The sequence below is a fragment of the Anarrhichthys ocellatus genome, unplaced genomic scaffold (genome assembly GCF_004355925.1).
Source record: "Anarrhichthys ocellatus isolate YVR2014 unplaced genomic scaffold, GSC_Weel_1.0 scaffold15, whole genome shotgun sequence".
Classification (NCBI taxonomy): Eukaryota; Metazoa; Chordata; class Actinopteri; order Perciformes; family Anarhichadidae; genus Anarrhichthys; species Anarrhichthys ocellatus.
Window position 1 is genome coordinate 3,397,417 of NW_022280045.1, and position 12,667 is coordinate 3,410,083.

The window sequence follows — 12,667 nt, forward strand, 5'->3', positions numbered from 1 at the left end:
TGTGTGTGTGTGTGTGTGTGTGTGTGTGTGTGTGTGTGTGTGTGGGTGAAAGTGTACTCTATGAATGTGACACATATCGTATACGTGAGTGTGTGTGTGTGCCGTCTATGAGTCCATGCATATGCCGTCCACCTCTTCCTCCTGCTGAAGGGCAGCATCCACCCACAGGCAGCAGGGTTTTCCTTTGTGATCTCATGCTGCGGAGTTTTGTTTCAAACACTTCTGTGAGTCATTGCCCCCTCACCACACATTCACTGCCAGTCAAACGCTTTTGGACATCGGATATGTTAGCATTTCTGGTTACATTTTAAGTAACAGAGACCAATTTTTATGAACGCAACATCTCAGGTACGCTTTGAGCAACTCCCTTCACATTTGGCACTAATCTCCACTTGTACTTAAGGTTAAACTGATTAGAATTTGGCGCTCAAAGGTCACTGTGAACTGACAGAATACGCCATAACAATAATTCATATGCTAATTATGACAATTTCACTTTAATGTCTGATAGGATTAAAATTATGAAGTGGTGACAGGTATTTGGTCATAAACTAAATTTTTGGACAAATTAAAATAGATGGAAAGTCAAAGGATCATCAAAGTTGTTACAATTCAGACATGAATGTTTGAACAACGTTCCATGGGAATCCATTTAATAGTTGTCGATGCGTTTCGCCAGAAACCAAAAAGCTGATTTGATAACATGTGATACTGTCAGACAGTGTGAAATAGTGCCTCAAAGTGCTAAACAAAAATGTTCAAATGTAAGGTGTTGAGCAAACCTTTCTTCTGGCAGTGTATCCATCAACCAATGTGGTATTAACATTGGGTTTCATTGCAGATTTTTGTGCCCTCACCTTCGTCCGTGGTGTAGTAATTATACCCTTTCATCAGCATTGTGCTCACATCACGGGGACTTCTCCCGGTAGAAGTCAGCCTGGGATCCCATTTTAAAATGCTAAACCTGTCCTGTTTCGCTGATGCTCTGTTAACGTTGTGCTGTGTTGATGCTCTCTCTCCCCGGCCGGAAGAGTCCGGCTGGGCCGGCTCCTCCCGACAAAAGACAACCCGGGCCCAACAAACGCGTGAGGATCTCCATGGCGGTAAGATTTTCCGCCACCTAGAGACTGTTGCTTAGTAACCGTTGCCTTGCAACACGAACGTAGCGAGCGCTCGACCAAAATATTTGTGGTGTACCAGTCAAAGCATTAGAGTGGCTGTGCAGAGAGAGAGAGAAAGTGTGTGTGTGCGTGTGAGAGAGAGAGAGAGAAAGTGGTAAAGGTTTCATCATCTTTTCGACATCAGTGTTAAACCAAATGTTTCATCAGCTTTCATCGAGGGTTTTTGAGCGTTAGTATTGAGTTGAATTGTGTTGATAAATAATATGTTTTTCTGGTTTCACTGGGATCATGCCCTCAGATCACTCCTTGTGTTGGTAGTGCACACAATGGTGTCAATCGTACTTTTTTGTCTCTAAACCTTTGTGTGTTTGTATTAACAGGGACATCGTATGTTTTGTCTTTTAGGACTCTACTGAAGCGGAAGATGGCATGACCCCATCAGACGTGAGACCTTCACTGCACACGACAGAAAATATACAAAACATTAATTTTACAACACGTTTTCATTGTCTCGTCATCTTTCTCGTTGCAGATAGCGGAGTGGGAGGAGCAGCAGCTTGACGAGCCGGTGGATTTCAAGAACTGCAAGATTGATCCTGCTCCCTTCCAGCTGGTGGAGCAAACATCTCTGCATAAGGTACAATTTCAACACCCTGTCAAATGAAATCCCATTTTTTACCACAGTAGCCTATTTTCCTCATCATATGATTTTAATGTTTAACATTAGAAGCCCTACGAATGTGCCAACCTTATGTGTTTTTAATTTCTCACAGTATATTTAGTAATAGTCTCATGTGGTCCTTCTGCACCAAGTGGACAAATTACCCAAACTTGATGCTTTTAACATGCAGTTTGATTGTGAGTTTAACCACTGGCTTTAACGTCCTCTCTGGTTTCAACATACCAAGAACCCCTGTGGAATAACGTGAACAGTGAACATTGCCAGCCGAGCTAATGACACTTAATTACAATGCAATTCTTGACTGCTGTAATGCTTTCACTACTGATGGTGGGTCAGACCGATAATGGCCTGACCCGACAGACGTGGGGAAAATGAACGTCAGGTGGAAGAGTTGCTCATTTTATCCCATGTAGTATGCAGTGGTGGAAGAAGTACTCAGATATTTTACTCAAGTAAAAGTACATACTACGAAAGCATGAGCATTAAAATATACTTAAAGTACCAAAAGTAAAAGTACTCAATGTCATGTGTTCATCACTAAGATTGAGCTAATTTTAACTACTTTATTTACAAAATTTTAAGTCTACCTGTAACCATTTGGCTATCACTCTTGGGTCAGGAGCATTATACCAAATACATCACACATGCATCTGTGTGTGCTGCAGGCAAGCAATGATTGGTTGGTGTCCAAAGCCATGTCTCACAGCAAGAATGTACGACTATAGGATCGCCTAGTCTTACAGTGACCGTCTCAAAAGGGCAAAAATGTCGTGGTATAATAATTTCCATGACCCTGATCCAAAATGAGGCCCCTCTCTGAGTCTGTATTCAGGCCATGACCCATCTCTCCTCCTACACAGACCCACACCATCTTCTCTCTGCTGGGTCTGGATCACGCCTATGTGACCAGCATGGGACGTCTGGTCGGAGTGGTCTCTCTCAGAGAGGTGTGCATATGTTGTTCTTCAATTGTTAAAGCTTCTGATAGAGATTTCTTTCTGTATATGATCACCATCTCTTTTCTATTCCCCGTCCTGACGTCTTTATTTCTAATGCTCTCTTTCATTTCTCCAGCTGCGTAAGGCCATCGAGGGCTCGGTGACGGTGACTGGAGTAAAAGTGCGCCCTCCGTTGGCCAGTTTTCGCGACAGTGGGAACAGCACAAACGTATCCGAGGTAACAGAACTGCACAAGCTGTGCATCCGCCACAGGGGTCTCTCATTGCCACGGGAACCCAACCCTCCGGACGTGGAGGACCAGCCAGACCTCCCGTACAAAGAGATCCCCATCAACTTCTCGGACACATCGAATTTGCAGTTTGAAAGCAGCCCCGGGGACATCTCGAGTCAGGAGTTGGTGCTCCAGGAGAGCCCTTCGTTCACCGAGGACCCATCGGAGCTTACTTTTGACTGCAGCCCCTCTCACACTGAGGAATCAGAGCTGGGCTGTGACTATGACCCCCTCACCCACACTCCGGAGCAGGACGACACGGAGCAAGAACAGGGGAGTCCGTCTCTGAACAAGGACCAATCAGAACCTGAGGGAGAGGGTGTCCCCGCCCACACTGAGGATCAATCAAAATGATCAGGGGGGGGATCTGTCGCCTCATGAATGTTGACGTTTCTTACATTTGTAGAGGTCACTCTGGCCTCCAAGTCCAGCCTAGATACCCGTGTTTCTAACGTTGTTGTGGCGTGATTGAGAGAGTGAGCAGGAGTAGATGTGACATCCGTTATTGCGTTTCAAACTGTGCAAATGCCCGTTTTAAAAGATAAAGCCGACTTTATTCTACATTTGACTTACTGTCAACGAATCCCATGAAAGGAACAAAACCAACAACTACTGACTCCCCTGTAATGTCTGTTGCTCTTTGATTCCTATTGAAGAGGCAAATCTTTAAAGCCTCCGAACACCCACGCAGGTGTTTCCAGTTATTCTGATTAGCCCTCTGCTCGGGTTGAAGGTGGGCCGGAGCTTTGATGGGAGTTCAATTAGGTCACAGATCTTCATCCACCACCAGGTGCAACAAAAGCTAACAGGAGACTCAGTCACTTGAAATCAATCAATTGTAGTCTGTGGACGACCACACAGTCCTGAGAGGAGGTCTAATCAGCCAGATTAACTGGAAACAACTGGATGGGTGCTCAGAGGCTTTAAAGATGAACGTCGCCAATTTTACACATCAAAGTCTGTGTTCAGGTGTTGGAGAGTGTTTTAATCATTTTCTGTGAAAGACTTCATATAAAGCTTTTTTGTTGCTCCAGAGGGAGATGTGGGAAGCGAACTGATTAATCAGAAATCTTGACAACATCTAATAATGGACCTTTAGGTGAGATTATTCAAGTCATTTCCTAAAACAGCTGGGCAGTGTAGGCTGTATTACTCAAACAAGCATTAATAATGCATTTATTTCAGCCACAGATGTGGTGCTCTAGTGAGCAGGTTTGATGGTGTATGTGTAGGATTTGCCTCAGAAATAAACACTTGATTGTTATATGTGTGATATTGTAATGAGGGCGCATGCCACTCATTGCAATAATTTGGCTCATTTATGTGTTTTAGTACTTTTTTGGAGCAGTTCCTGACTACAAAAGACCAGTTTGGTCTTTTCATGGGATTTGTTGATAAGGAAAATATGGAAAATTGTCAGCTGTATGTTTTAAATGTGTGTGTTTGTGTGCGCGTATGTGTGTGTTTGTGTGTGCATGAGAGATTCTTTTAGACACTTTTCCATGCCATGCTCACATCTGGTCCAGACTCTGAAACATATTCATGCCAAAAATCACTGGTAAACATCCTGTAAACATTACTTCAGTGACATTTCAAGAGAGAGTAAAGATGCACACAAGTAATGGAGGGTGAACAATAAAAGAAAGCACAGAAGAACATCGACAATTGTTCTAATGAGCACATGATGGAATGAATTCAAACTACTACCGCTACCTATACTACGAATACATCACAGGGCCTGAATCAATGGCTAATAATATAAGTTATAGTGGTGTTGGTTGTATGTTGGCTGATATGCAATACATTTACAGTAATAATGCAGTAAAAGGTGGTTTAATAGCAACAGTGTCATTATTAGTTTGTCTATTATCAGTATATCTTCTTTTTTTTCATTTTACTACCAAATATTGGTGTCCATATCAGCCCCCGAAATCCCCCAAATCAACTGGGATCTACTCTTCTGAGGCAGCTTCCAAAGGTCCAGCAAGCTTAGCGCAGGACTCCAAATAATGGTGAAGCACATTGTAATTACCATGAGTATAATTGAATGCACATGTAGCCTTGTTTGGCTTTAAAGGCGCTGATTCAATAAGGGCAATGTAGACCGTCCGTCTTGTCACTTGATCTGCCTCTTCATCTTCTGCTATGTGAATTTAATTGTGTTTTAATGTGTTTCTAGCACGATAAAGGAACCACACATGAGCTCAGATTGAAAGAAAGATACCGGGTGTTGTACAGAGCACACAAACACACACACATATACGGCCACGTGTATGCGGCCTGTAGATATTAACACTGTGATATGTCACACGTATCTTTATGACAGAGTACATTTAATTCAGCCTGGCCTCGAAATGCAATGTTGAGAAATGTAACTACTGTATGAAGCACAGCGATGTCGTAGAGCCAAGTGTGTGTGTGTGCGAGTCCTTGTTACGACCCTCAAATGGATGCAAGTATTTCAGCTTCATGCCGTTGCATTTTTGAGCCACGTTTCTTCTTCTATCTTATGTGATGTCATCGCAGCACACCAACTCTGGCTCGTTTTTTTTGTCCGCGTAACCATTTGTGCAAAGTTTTATTAACGTCTTGACTTTTTGTTTGCATATAGAACGTGAAGTAGTGCTCGCCATATAGGATAACGAATAAGGCGTTAAATATAGTGTATAAGCTAATTTGCAGCGTATCTAGTTAAGCAATAAGTCTGTTGTATCTCCCTTTATATGGCATTGGCCTGTATATGCTTTGTACATATGGAAATACACGGATGAGATCTACGTACATGCTATTGTACATAGAGGAATGATGCATTTGAAATCCAACAGCCATCGTTATTTTTCAGAGAACATGAAATTGTTTTTGTACATGAGTGAATGATTAAATTTGAAAAACACCTTTAAAAGATACATTGTGTTTCTTCCTCACATGTTCAGTTTGTTTGTGTAGAAAAAAGAGACAAAATCTTTCAAAAACAAATCATATTTATAGATAAGCAAGACATTCAGTATCAAACATTGCCCGACCCACATGACACAGCATGACCCAGAAAACATACGACACTCCAAAATATCCATAGAAAACCAATGCACCACATTCACAAAAATGTACAAAACTCAGTTTAAACAGCTTTACATTCCAGCTGAACTCTCCAACTATACTGTATTACACCGTTTAATACAGTAATATTACACCGTTTACAGCAGTGACAAACGGCGGAGCGAGATCAGTGCATGAAAGGCCTGGAGGATGAGAGACGGAAGGCAGCGAGTGGAGAGGACATGATCAGAGGAAGAGGAGAGAAGGAGGAGGTGGAGAGGTTTACAGTGAAAGCAGAAACAGATTATGTCATATCCAGAATCAACACAGACTCAAAGAGACATAAAGATGGGACGACATCATATCAAATATGCTTTCTTCTCCTCTACTTCGTCCCTCTCCTCCTCTTCATCGAAGGACGCCACTCCAGAGGAAGCCCGGTCGGAGAAGAAGCTCCTCCGGCTGGAATGCCAAGCACGAGACTCGTGAAACACGCTGCCTTCCTCGTCCTCGTCTTCCTCGTCCTCCTCTCCGGGAGACTCGGAGCGAGAGGTGGAGTAGCAGGAGTCGAACCTGCTGCTCCTGGCCCGAGGCCTCCACTCCGGCTTGTGGAGGATGCACACCTCACTGTGCTGCTCCTGTGGAAGGGCCGGCCGCTCCTCGTGACCATCCTCCTCCTCCTCCTCCTCCTCCTCCTCCTCCTCCTCCAGGAAGGGACTCATGCAGTCGCTGGGTAAAGTAGGCGAACTGGTCTGCGATGAATGTGGGTCACTGTGAGATGCAGGCCTGCCACTGCTGCTGGAGCACAGGGGGCCATCGGAGGGCGGTGCCTTGCTGCCTTCGACATCAGGCTGGCACGGCGCTCCGTCGATAGGATTGGACGTGGTGGCGTCTGAGGGAGGAGCAAAAAGTCAGAACACCTGGAGATGGATGGACAATTGGGACGGGAAGGGAAGATGAGGCGGTTCGTCAGTGAAGATGCAGTAATGAAGACGATGAGTGATGAAAAGAGATAAATGGTGGTGACTGTGGATACCTGAGCTCTGGCTGGATAAGGTCTGAGACTGTCCGTTGGTGGGGGAGTCCTCATCGTTGGAGTCTTCCTCGTCATCGTCTATAGACGCCCAGGCACGCAGTTTAGCCTCAGCGATGGCAAACTGCTCAGCCACTCCTAGCAGGAACACAGGTCCAATACATGAATAACCCCTTCACATAAAGGAATAGTTGGGTGTGACCAGTTAAACCAAAGGCGGGATTTTCTTTCTGGTTTTATTTGAACATTTCTAATAAAATTAGAAAAGTCTGAAAAAAGGTATTTGCATTCGGCTAATTACCTCCTGATGCCTCCGATTTGTCGTTAAAGGGGAATCACTGAATGAATGAATTTAATAGAGCGAGACCAGGGAAGTGTGATTATTCTGGTGTTTTTGTTAGTACATTAAACAAGGGTGGAATAATACTGCAACCCTGTCTCTTCTTTGGAAGTTGTTCATTTTTGTTTTGATGATGTCAATCTGTTTTAGCAACATGCCAGGTTTTTGTCAGAATGAGTCTAAAGTAGGGCTTTCTAATCTGCAGTTTATTTACATCTTAAAATTGTTCATTTGGTTTTACCAACAGTCCGAAATGCAAAAATATTCAGTTATGATAATATATAAAGCAAAGCAAAGCCGGAAATAATAATATTTAAGAAGCTGGTATCAGAGTTTTTGTTTGAAAAGTGTCTCAATCGATTAATTGATGATCAAGATAGTTAACGTAAAAATGTTGTCCATCCAACAGTCGATGAGTCGACAAACACTGATCAAAGAAATAAACTTTATGATGTACATGATGTACAGTCACCATGCACTTCACTTCCCTCCCTCTCTCACTTATTCGCTCTCTAGATCAAACCACGCCGATGTCACCAGTGCCAGAGAGGATGAGTCACAGCAGAACAACAGGGGCTGTTGTACGATTGGTGGGCAGTGAAGTGTTCTGAGAGAGTGTCTAATAAGACACCATCTGCTGCCAGGACAAGCCATCACCCAAGAGACAGCATGGTGGGCGGAGCGGACCACTGACATACAGGAGTTGTAGGGGATTAGGTGCATGACAGAAGGTGGGGAAGCCTGCCATGAGATGATGCCGGAGCTAAACCGAGCTAAGTAAGAGGATTCACGTGCCCACACAAACACACTCAAAAGCTGGATTCAAAACATATCCCTGGCTAAAAGGTCACAGGAATGAATACCTGCAGCGAACCGGGCCTCCTTCTCTCCTTCCGTCAGATGGCAGTAGGAGCTAAAGTGGGCGGCTGGCGGGGGGCCGGCAGGTTTGGGCCAACCCTTCCACTCGATGAGGTGGGCGACCCGGCCCTGAGCCAGGGAGGTGGGCTTCGTCACATGGTCCCTCACTGCCTGAGAGATACCTGGACACAGAGAGGTAGGGGTTCAGAGTCTGAACTTGGACATTTGATCACGGTTTACAAAAAACACACCAAAAAGTAAAAAGGTTACCATTTAAGGAGGATCTGGCAAGTGCTGCAAACTCATGGATGCCGACACTTTTCCTCGAGTCTGCTGGGGATTTTCCTGACTTTGGAATCATTTCACGCTCCTTGAATTTCACCTGCAAGACATTTTTAGCAAAACTACTTGTTTTGCACCAATGCACGAAAGCAGCACATAAGTTCTGTTTTGTCTACATTTTGGGTGTCACACTCAGCACCAGTCAGATGTTTTAATATTCCACAAAACACTCAATGTTTACTTTTCCAATATTGACGCAGTGAGGAACATTCTAATAGCAACTCAATGAAAAGCTCAAATTCAAATATGAATCACAGGACAAACATACTGACAAACACACCGCTGTGACTTCTATGCCAAAATAAATGCTTCATCCCAAGACGAAGCTCTGTTGCTTATAAAATAATTTTAAAAAAAAAGACTTTTCCTACCTCTTCCTCTCTTTGTCTCTCCTTTCTGTCTCTACTCCTGGATCTCAGCCTCATTGTGGACATGCAGAAATAGTGTCACAACTAAAAGTCACACAGCTTGGGTTCGCTGGTTTTAAACCACCAGGCAGACAAGCAAACAGCCATGCCCTACATTTACTGCACAGAAGCTAAAGCCACAGTAAGCCTCTGAAACCGGTTACAATGGTTGGGGGTTGAGGGAGGTCAGGGAGTTAATTAAGGGTAGTGGTGACAGTCTCCATGCGACAGGGCAAACATATGGCGTGTGACCAGCTCCAGCCAGGCCAACTCACCCCAAAGCTGCTGATCCTTAATAATAAAAGTGATATTTCTACTCACCTTACTCCGCCTCCAAAACAAATTCACACACAACTGTCACCAAGTAGATCTGGGTCCAGTTGCATGAACTTAGTTTACGACTAGTCTCGACCTTAGCGTGGTCTTAGATTGTCAGGTCACACTGACGTTAGACTAATTAAGCCTGTCTGTTGCATAAATATTAAGACTGAATGAATTTGAGGGAAGAAAGTTAGTCACCACTCCCCCTGGCTTTGCCTGAGGTAAGAGCTCTGTATGGCATCAAATTGTTAGAAGATCAGTCAGGTTGCCAACTATTTAACCATTAATCAAGCTAACCTTTAGCTACCTATTTCTACTCTTTACGCATTATTAAGCTAATTTTTGCAAACTGTTTCAACTGTTTATTCATCACTTTTAGCTTATTTTCTGCTCTGTGAAGTGTCTTATTTCCCCCTTGATGAATTGCGCGACAGGCTATCTCAGTCAGTCTTACATTATAGTCACTCAAAGGCAAGCTTTGCTCAACAGGTACATTTACGTGTCTGTAGCTGACTTATATATTCAAGACACATTCTAGGCCTATTTTTATGCAGCTGGCCCCTGGTGGGTCAGCTAAATCTGCTGGAGGTGCTTGGAATAAGTCTCCTTTTTAGGGCAGGTGAGTCTTTTCAACAAGCAGGAAACATGTTGCCTGAAAACAACTGTGAGCGCGTGCATGACTTGACAGATATTCTAAAGCAGAACGGCGCCCAAAGCAGCTGAGGAAGAGGAGGCTCCTGACGGGTGGTTAAAAGGCTTACATTGGAATCAAAAATGGCAGTAAATGTGTGTCAGAGGCACACAGGCAGGTAGAAAGCTGGGAGGCAGTGATATGAAGCTCCGGTGACATTCAAACATTGAGCTTCAGCTGCAAAACACATCTGTGAGCACTGCACACGTCCCCCATGCTCAACACTGATAAACACATGTGGAGCTCTGCAACGCTCCCTCCTGAGACACATCTTGGATGTCTTAAATTACTTGTTATTTTGGGTCATATGACAACAAAAATATTAATTTCATAACCACCCAAAAAATGTATTAAATAGTTATTTAAACCTTTAAAGACTAAAGTTATAGAAGAATAAATGACAAATGAAACACTAATGGAAATAATAATTAGTTGACTGTTGATATTTGCCATTTTTTCTAAAAAGCCCACCTGCATATGATTTTGCCTCTCTGGAGCACTTAATTGTGTGATGTTGCTTTTAGAAACTCCCACTTCAACACGCTGATTGCCAGCTGGCAACTGCTGCTAATTGGCATTAATCCTAACAACATGTGTAGCAGCGTATGCAACTGTAATCAAGTTGCTTAAAGTCCTTTCTTTATATGAGATGTTTGGATTATATCGTCCACCCCCTGCAGAGGCAGACTGCTGTGCGCCTTTTTGACGTGGAACATGGATTAAACATGTCCAACAGCCAGTGGTGTGACTTGACCAACAAGTGGGATCGAGTAAAGCCAGTTTGACTGCAGCTAAACACCTTGTACCTGGCATGGATGGAGGGAGCTGCAGTGCTGATGGTGTTTTTGGTTCTCTCAACAGAAGCGACACACCGACGACTGAACAACGCATCAGCCCGCCATTGATCGGTGCAGGCCTGTAGCGTGCAATTATGGGGGAAATAACGCACGAGAGGCGCGGATGCAGCAGCGGGTTTCCCGGAAACCTCTGAAGTCTCCGTCTGCATACCAATAGCTTCATACCTGCATCGGATAAACAACACGGGAGAGATGCCGAGAGACGCTGCCCTCTATACGCACCTCCACGGCGCTAACGATGCTCGTGTGCGTGTAATTACACCTCCCCCCACTCTCTCTCTCTCTCAACGACTCTCGGTACCTACCTGTAAATCGGACCGCGTCGGCTCATGATAATGCGCTTTAATTGTCTCCAATCCGATCAACAGATGATAGCGCGCGGTTCGTCCCCCTGCAGCGGGCTCTGCAGTGGATCATTAATGTCACTCAGTCGGTGGAAACATCTCTCAAACTCCAGCATCAGGGTCTCCAGCACAGACGCACCATTTGTTGCTCGGTATATGGGTTACATATAGGCTGTCCAAATGCCTCCCGATGGCGAGCGTCATCAACGCAAGGCGATGTCACATCCACCCCCCCCCCCCCCCCCCCCCCCTAACCAAGATCAAGATACAGTAACCTGCAGGTTTGGCCCCGGAAAGCACTGTAGCTGATTTATTTTTATTTTTTTTATAAACAAACGTTACCGCACACATCTGCAGTCATTTGGGGAACAGACTCAACAGGACGCATGCAGGGTGGACATGCGGTGTATGTGTGGACATTTACTGCAGTCTGAGATCACGGAAAAACGCTCGAAGGATCCAAAAATAATTTCGTGATTTAAAAAAAAAAAAAAAAAAAAGAAGAAACTGCCATCATGCCAATTTGACCTTATTTGTCCAGTTATGTAGCCCAGAACAAGAGACTTATTTAAAAATAAAACGAGACGTGCGTACAACGCTGGATTACCAACCAGCCCCACATCCACTCTGTTGGTTTGTGGTATTTCAAACTATCAGTGTAACGTGGTTGTCAGAAGACAAAGGACATATTAAGGTGTTTGGTAATGTACAGTATTTCAACAACCATAACTTCTCATAGACACTTATTGTATGATTTAAAACTGTTTCACTATATTGTCATTCATTGTTTATACACAAGCATCCAGTTATGGTTGCTTTACAATTTGAGTTATCTTAGACCAATACAACAATAAACACAATTAAACTATTTTGTAACATATTATAAATCATTTATTAAAAGTATAGCCTATATGTTTATTAATGCTAAATAGAGTTGAACCAAGTGTTACTCTTTAAGGGCCATGAGAGTTATCTTACATTGTGAGAAAATATAGTTTAAAGATTTTTAATGTCCTATTTCCTTTACATGGAGCATATTGCTAAATAATTTTGTTTCATTGAAATACCACAAACTGAGTTAACGTCTTTGCAACAGTGCTGAATTGTATCTGGAGCCCCAGGTAAATTAATTATATTAATTGTTAGCAGATTAATCAACACTATTTTGATATTTAAGTAAAGAAATGCTGAACATTCAGCTTCCACCTTCTGTGAGGATGTGTTCACTTTCTCAGTTTTCTACCATGTTGTATATCTATACACTCCTTTCAGACATTTGAAGTCATCATAGGATTGTGGTTCAAGCTTCATAGTTTTACTGCATCGGTGACATCATGGCTGATAACCAGTCCCCTTAATGAGGTCAGTCCTCTGAACCATAAACACACACACATTCAAACCACAG

General features: G+C 43.5%; 2 protein-coding genes across 3 annotated transcripts in view; one reads left to right on the forward strand and one right to left on the reverse strand.

Moving 5' to 3' along the window:
• Positions 1 to 5,935, forward strand: part of LOC116387427 (chloride channel protein 2-like) — a 17,460-nt gene extending 11,525 nt beyond the window's left edge. For both annotated transcript variants that reach the window (XM_031854507.1, XM_031854508.1), the window contains 5 exons: positions 1,032 to 1,103; positions 1,527 to 1,565; positions 1,654 to 1,758; positions 2,664 to 2,750; positions 2,878 to 5,935. In XM_031854507.1, the coding sequence (XP_031710367.1) occupies positions 1,032 to 1,103; positions 1,527 to 1,565; positions 1,654 to 1,758; positions 2,664 to 2,750; positions 2,878 to 3,387 (813 nt within the window). In that variant the 3' untranslated portion in view covers positions 3,388 to 5,935. The remainder of the gene's footprint in view (positions 1 to 1,031; positions 1,104 to 1,526; positions 1,566 to 1,653; positions 1,759 to 2,663; positions 2,751 to 2,877) is intronic.
• A 61-nt stretch (positions 5,936 to 5,996) lies between these two features.
• On the reverse strand, positions 5,997 to 11,470 carry fam131aa (family with sequence similarity 131 member Aa). Its single transcript, XM_031854510.1, has 5 exons — positions 11,224 to 11,470; positions 8,571 to 8,682; positions 8,306 to 8,482; positions 7,106 to 7,240; positions 5,997 to 6,961 (listed from the first exon to the last, which is right to left on the reverse strand). The coding sequence occupies exons 2-5, from the start codon at positions 8,659 to 8,661 to the stop codon at positions 6,429 to 6,431; spliced, it is 936 nt and encodes a 311-aa protein (XP_031710370.1). The 5' UTR covers positions 8,662 to 8,682; positions 11,224 to 11,470; the 3' UTR covers positions 5,997 to 6,428.
• Positions 11,471 to 12,667: the final 1,197 nt, after the last annotated feature.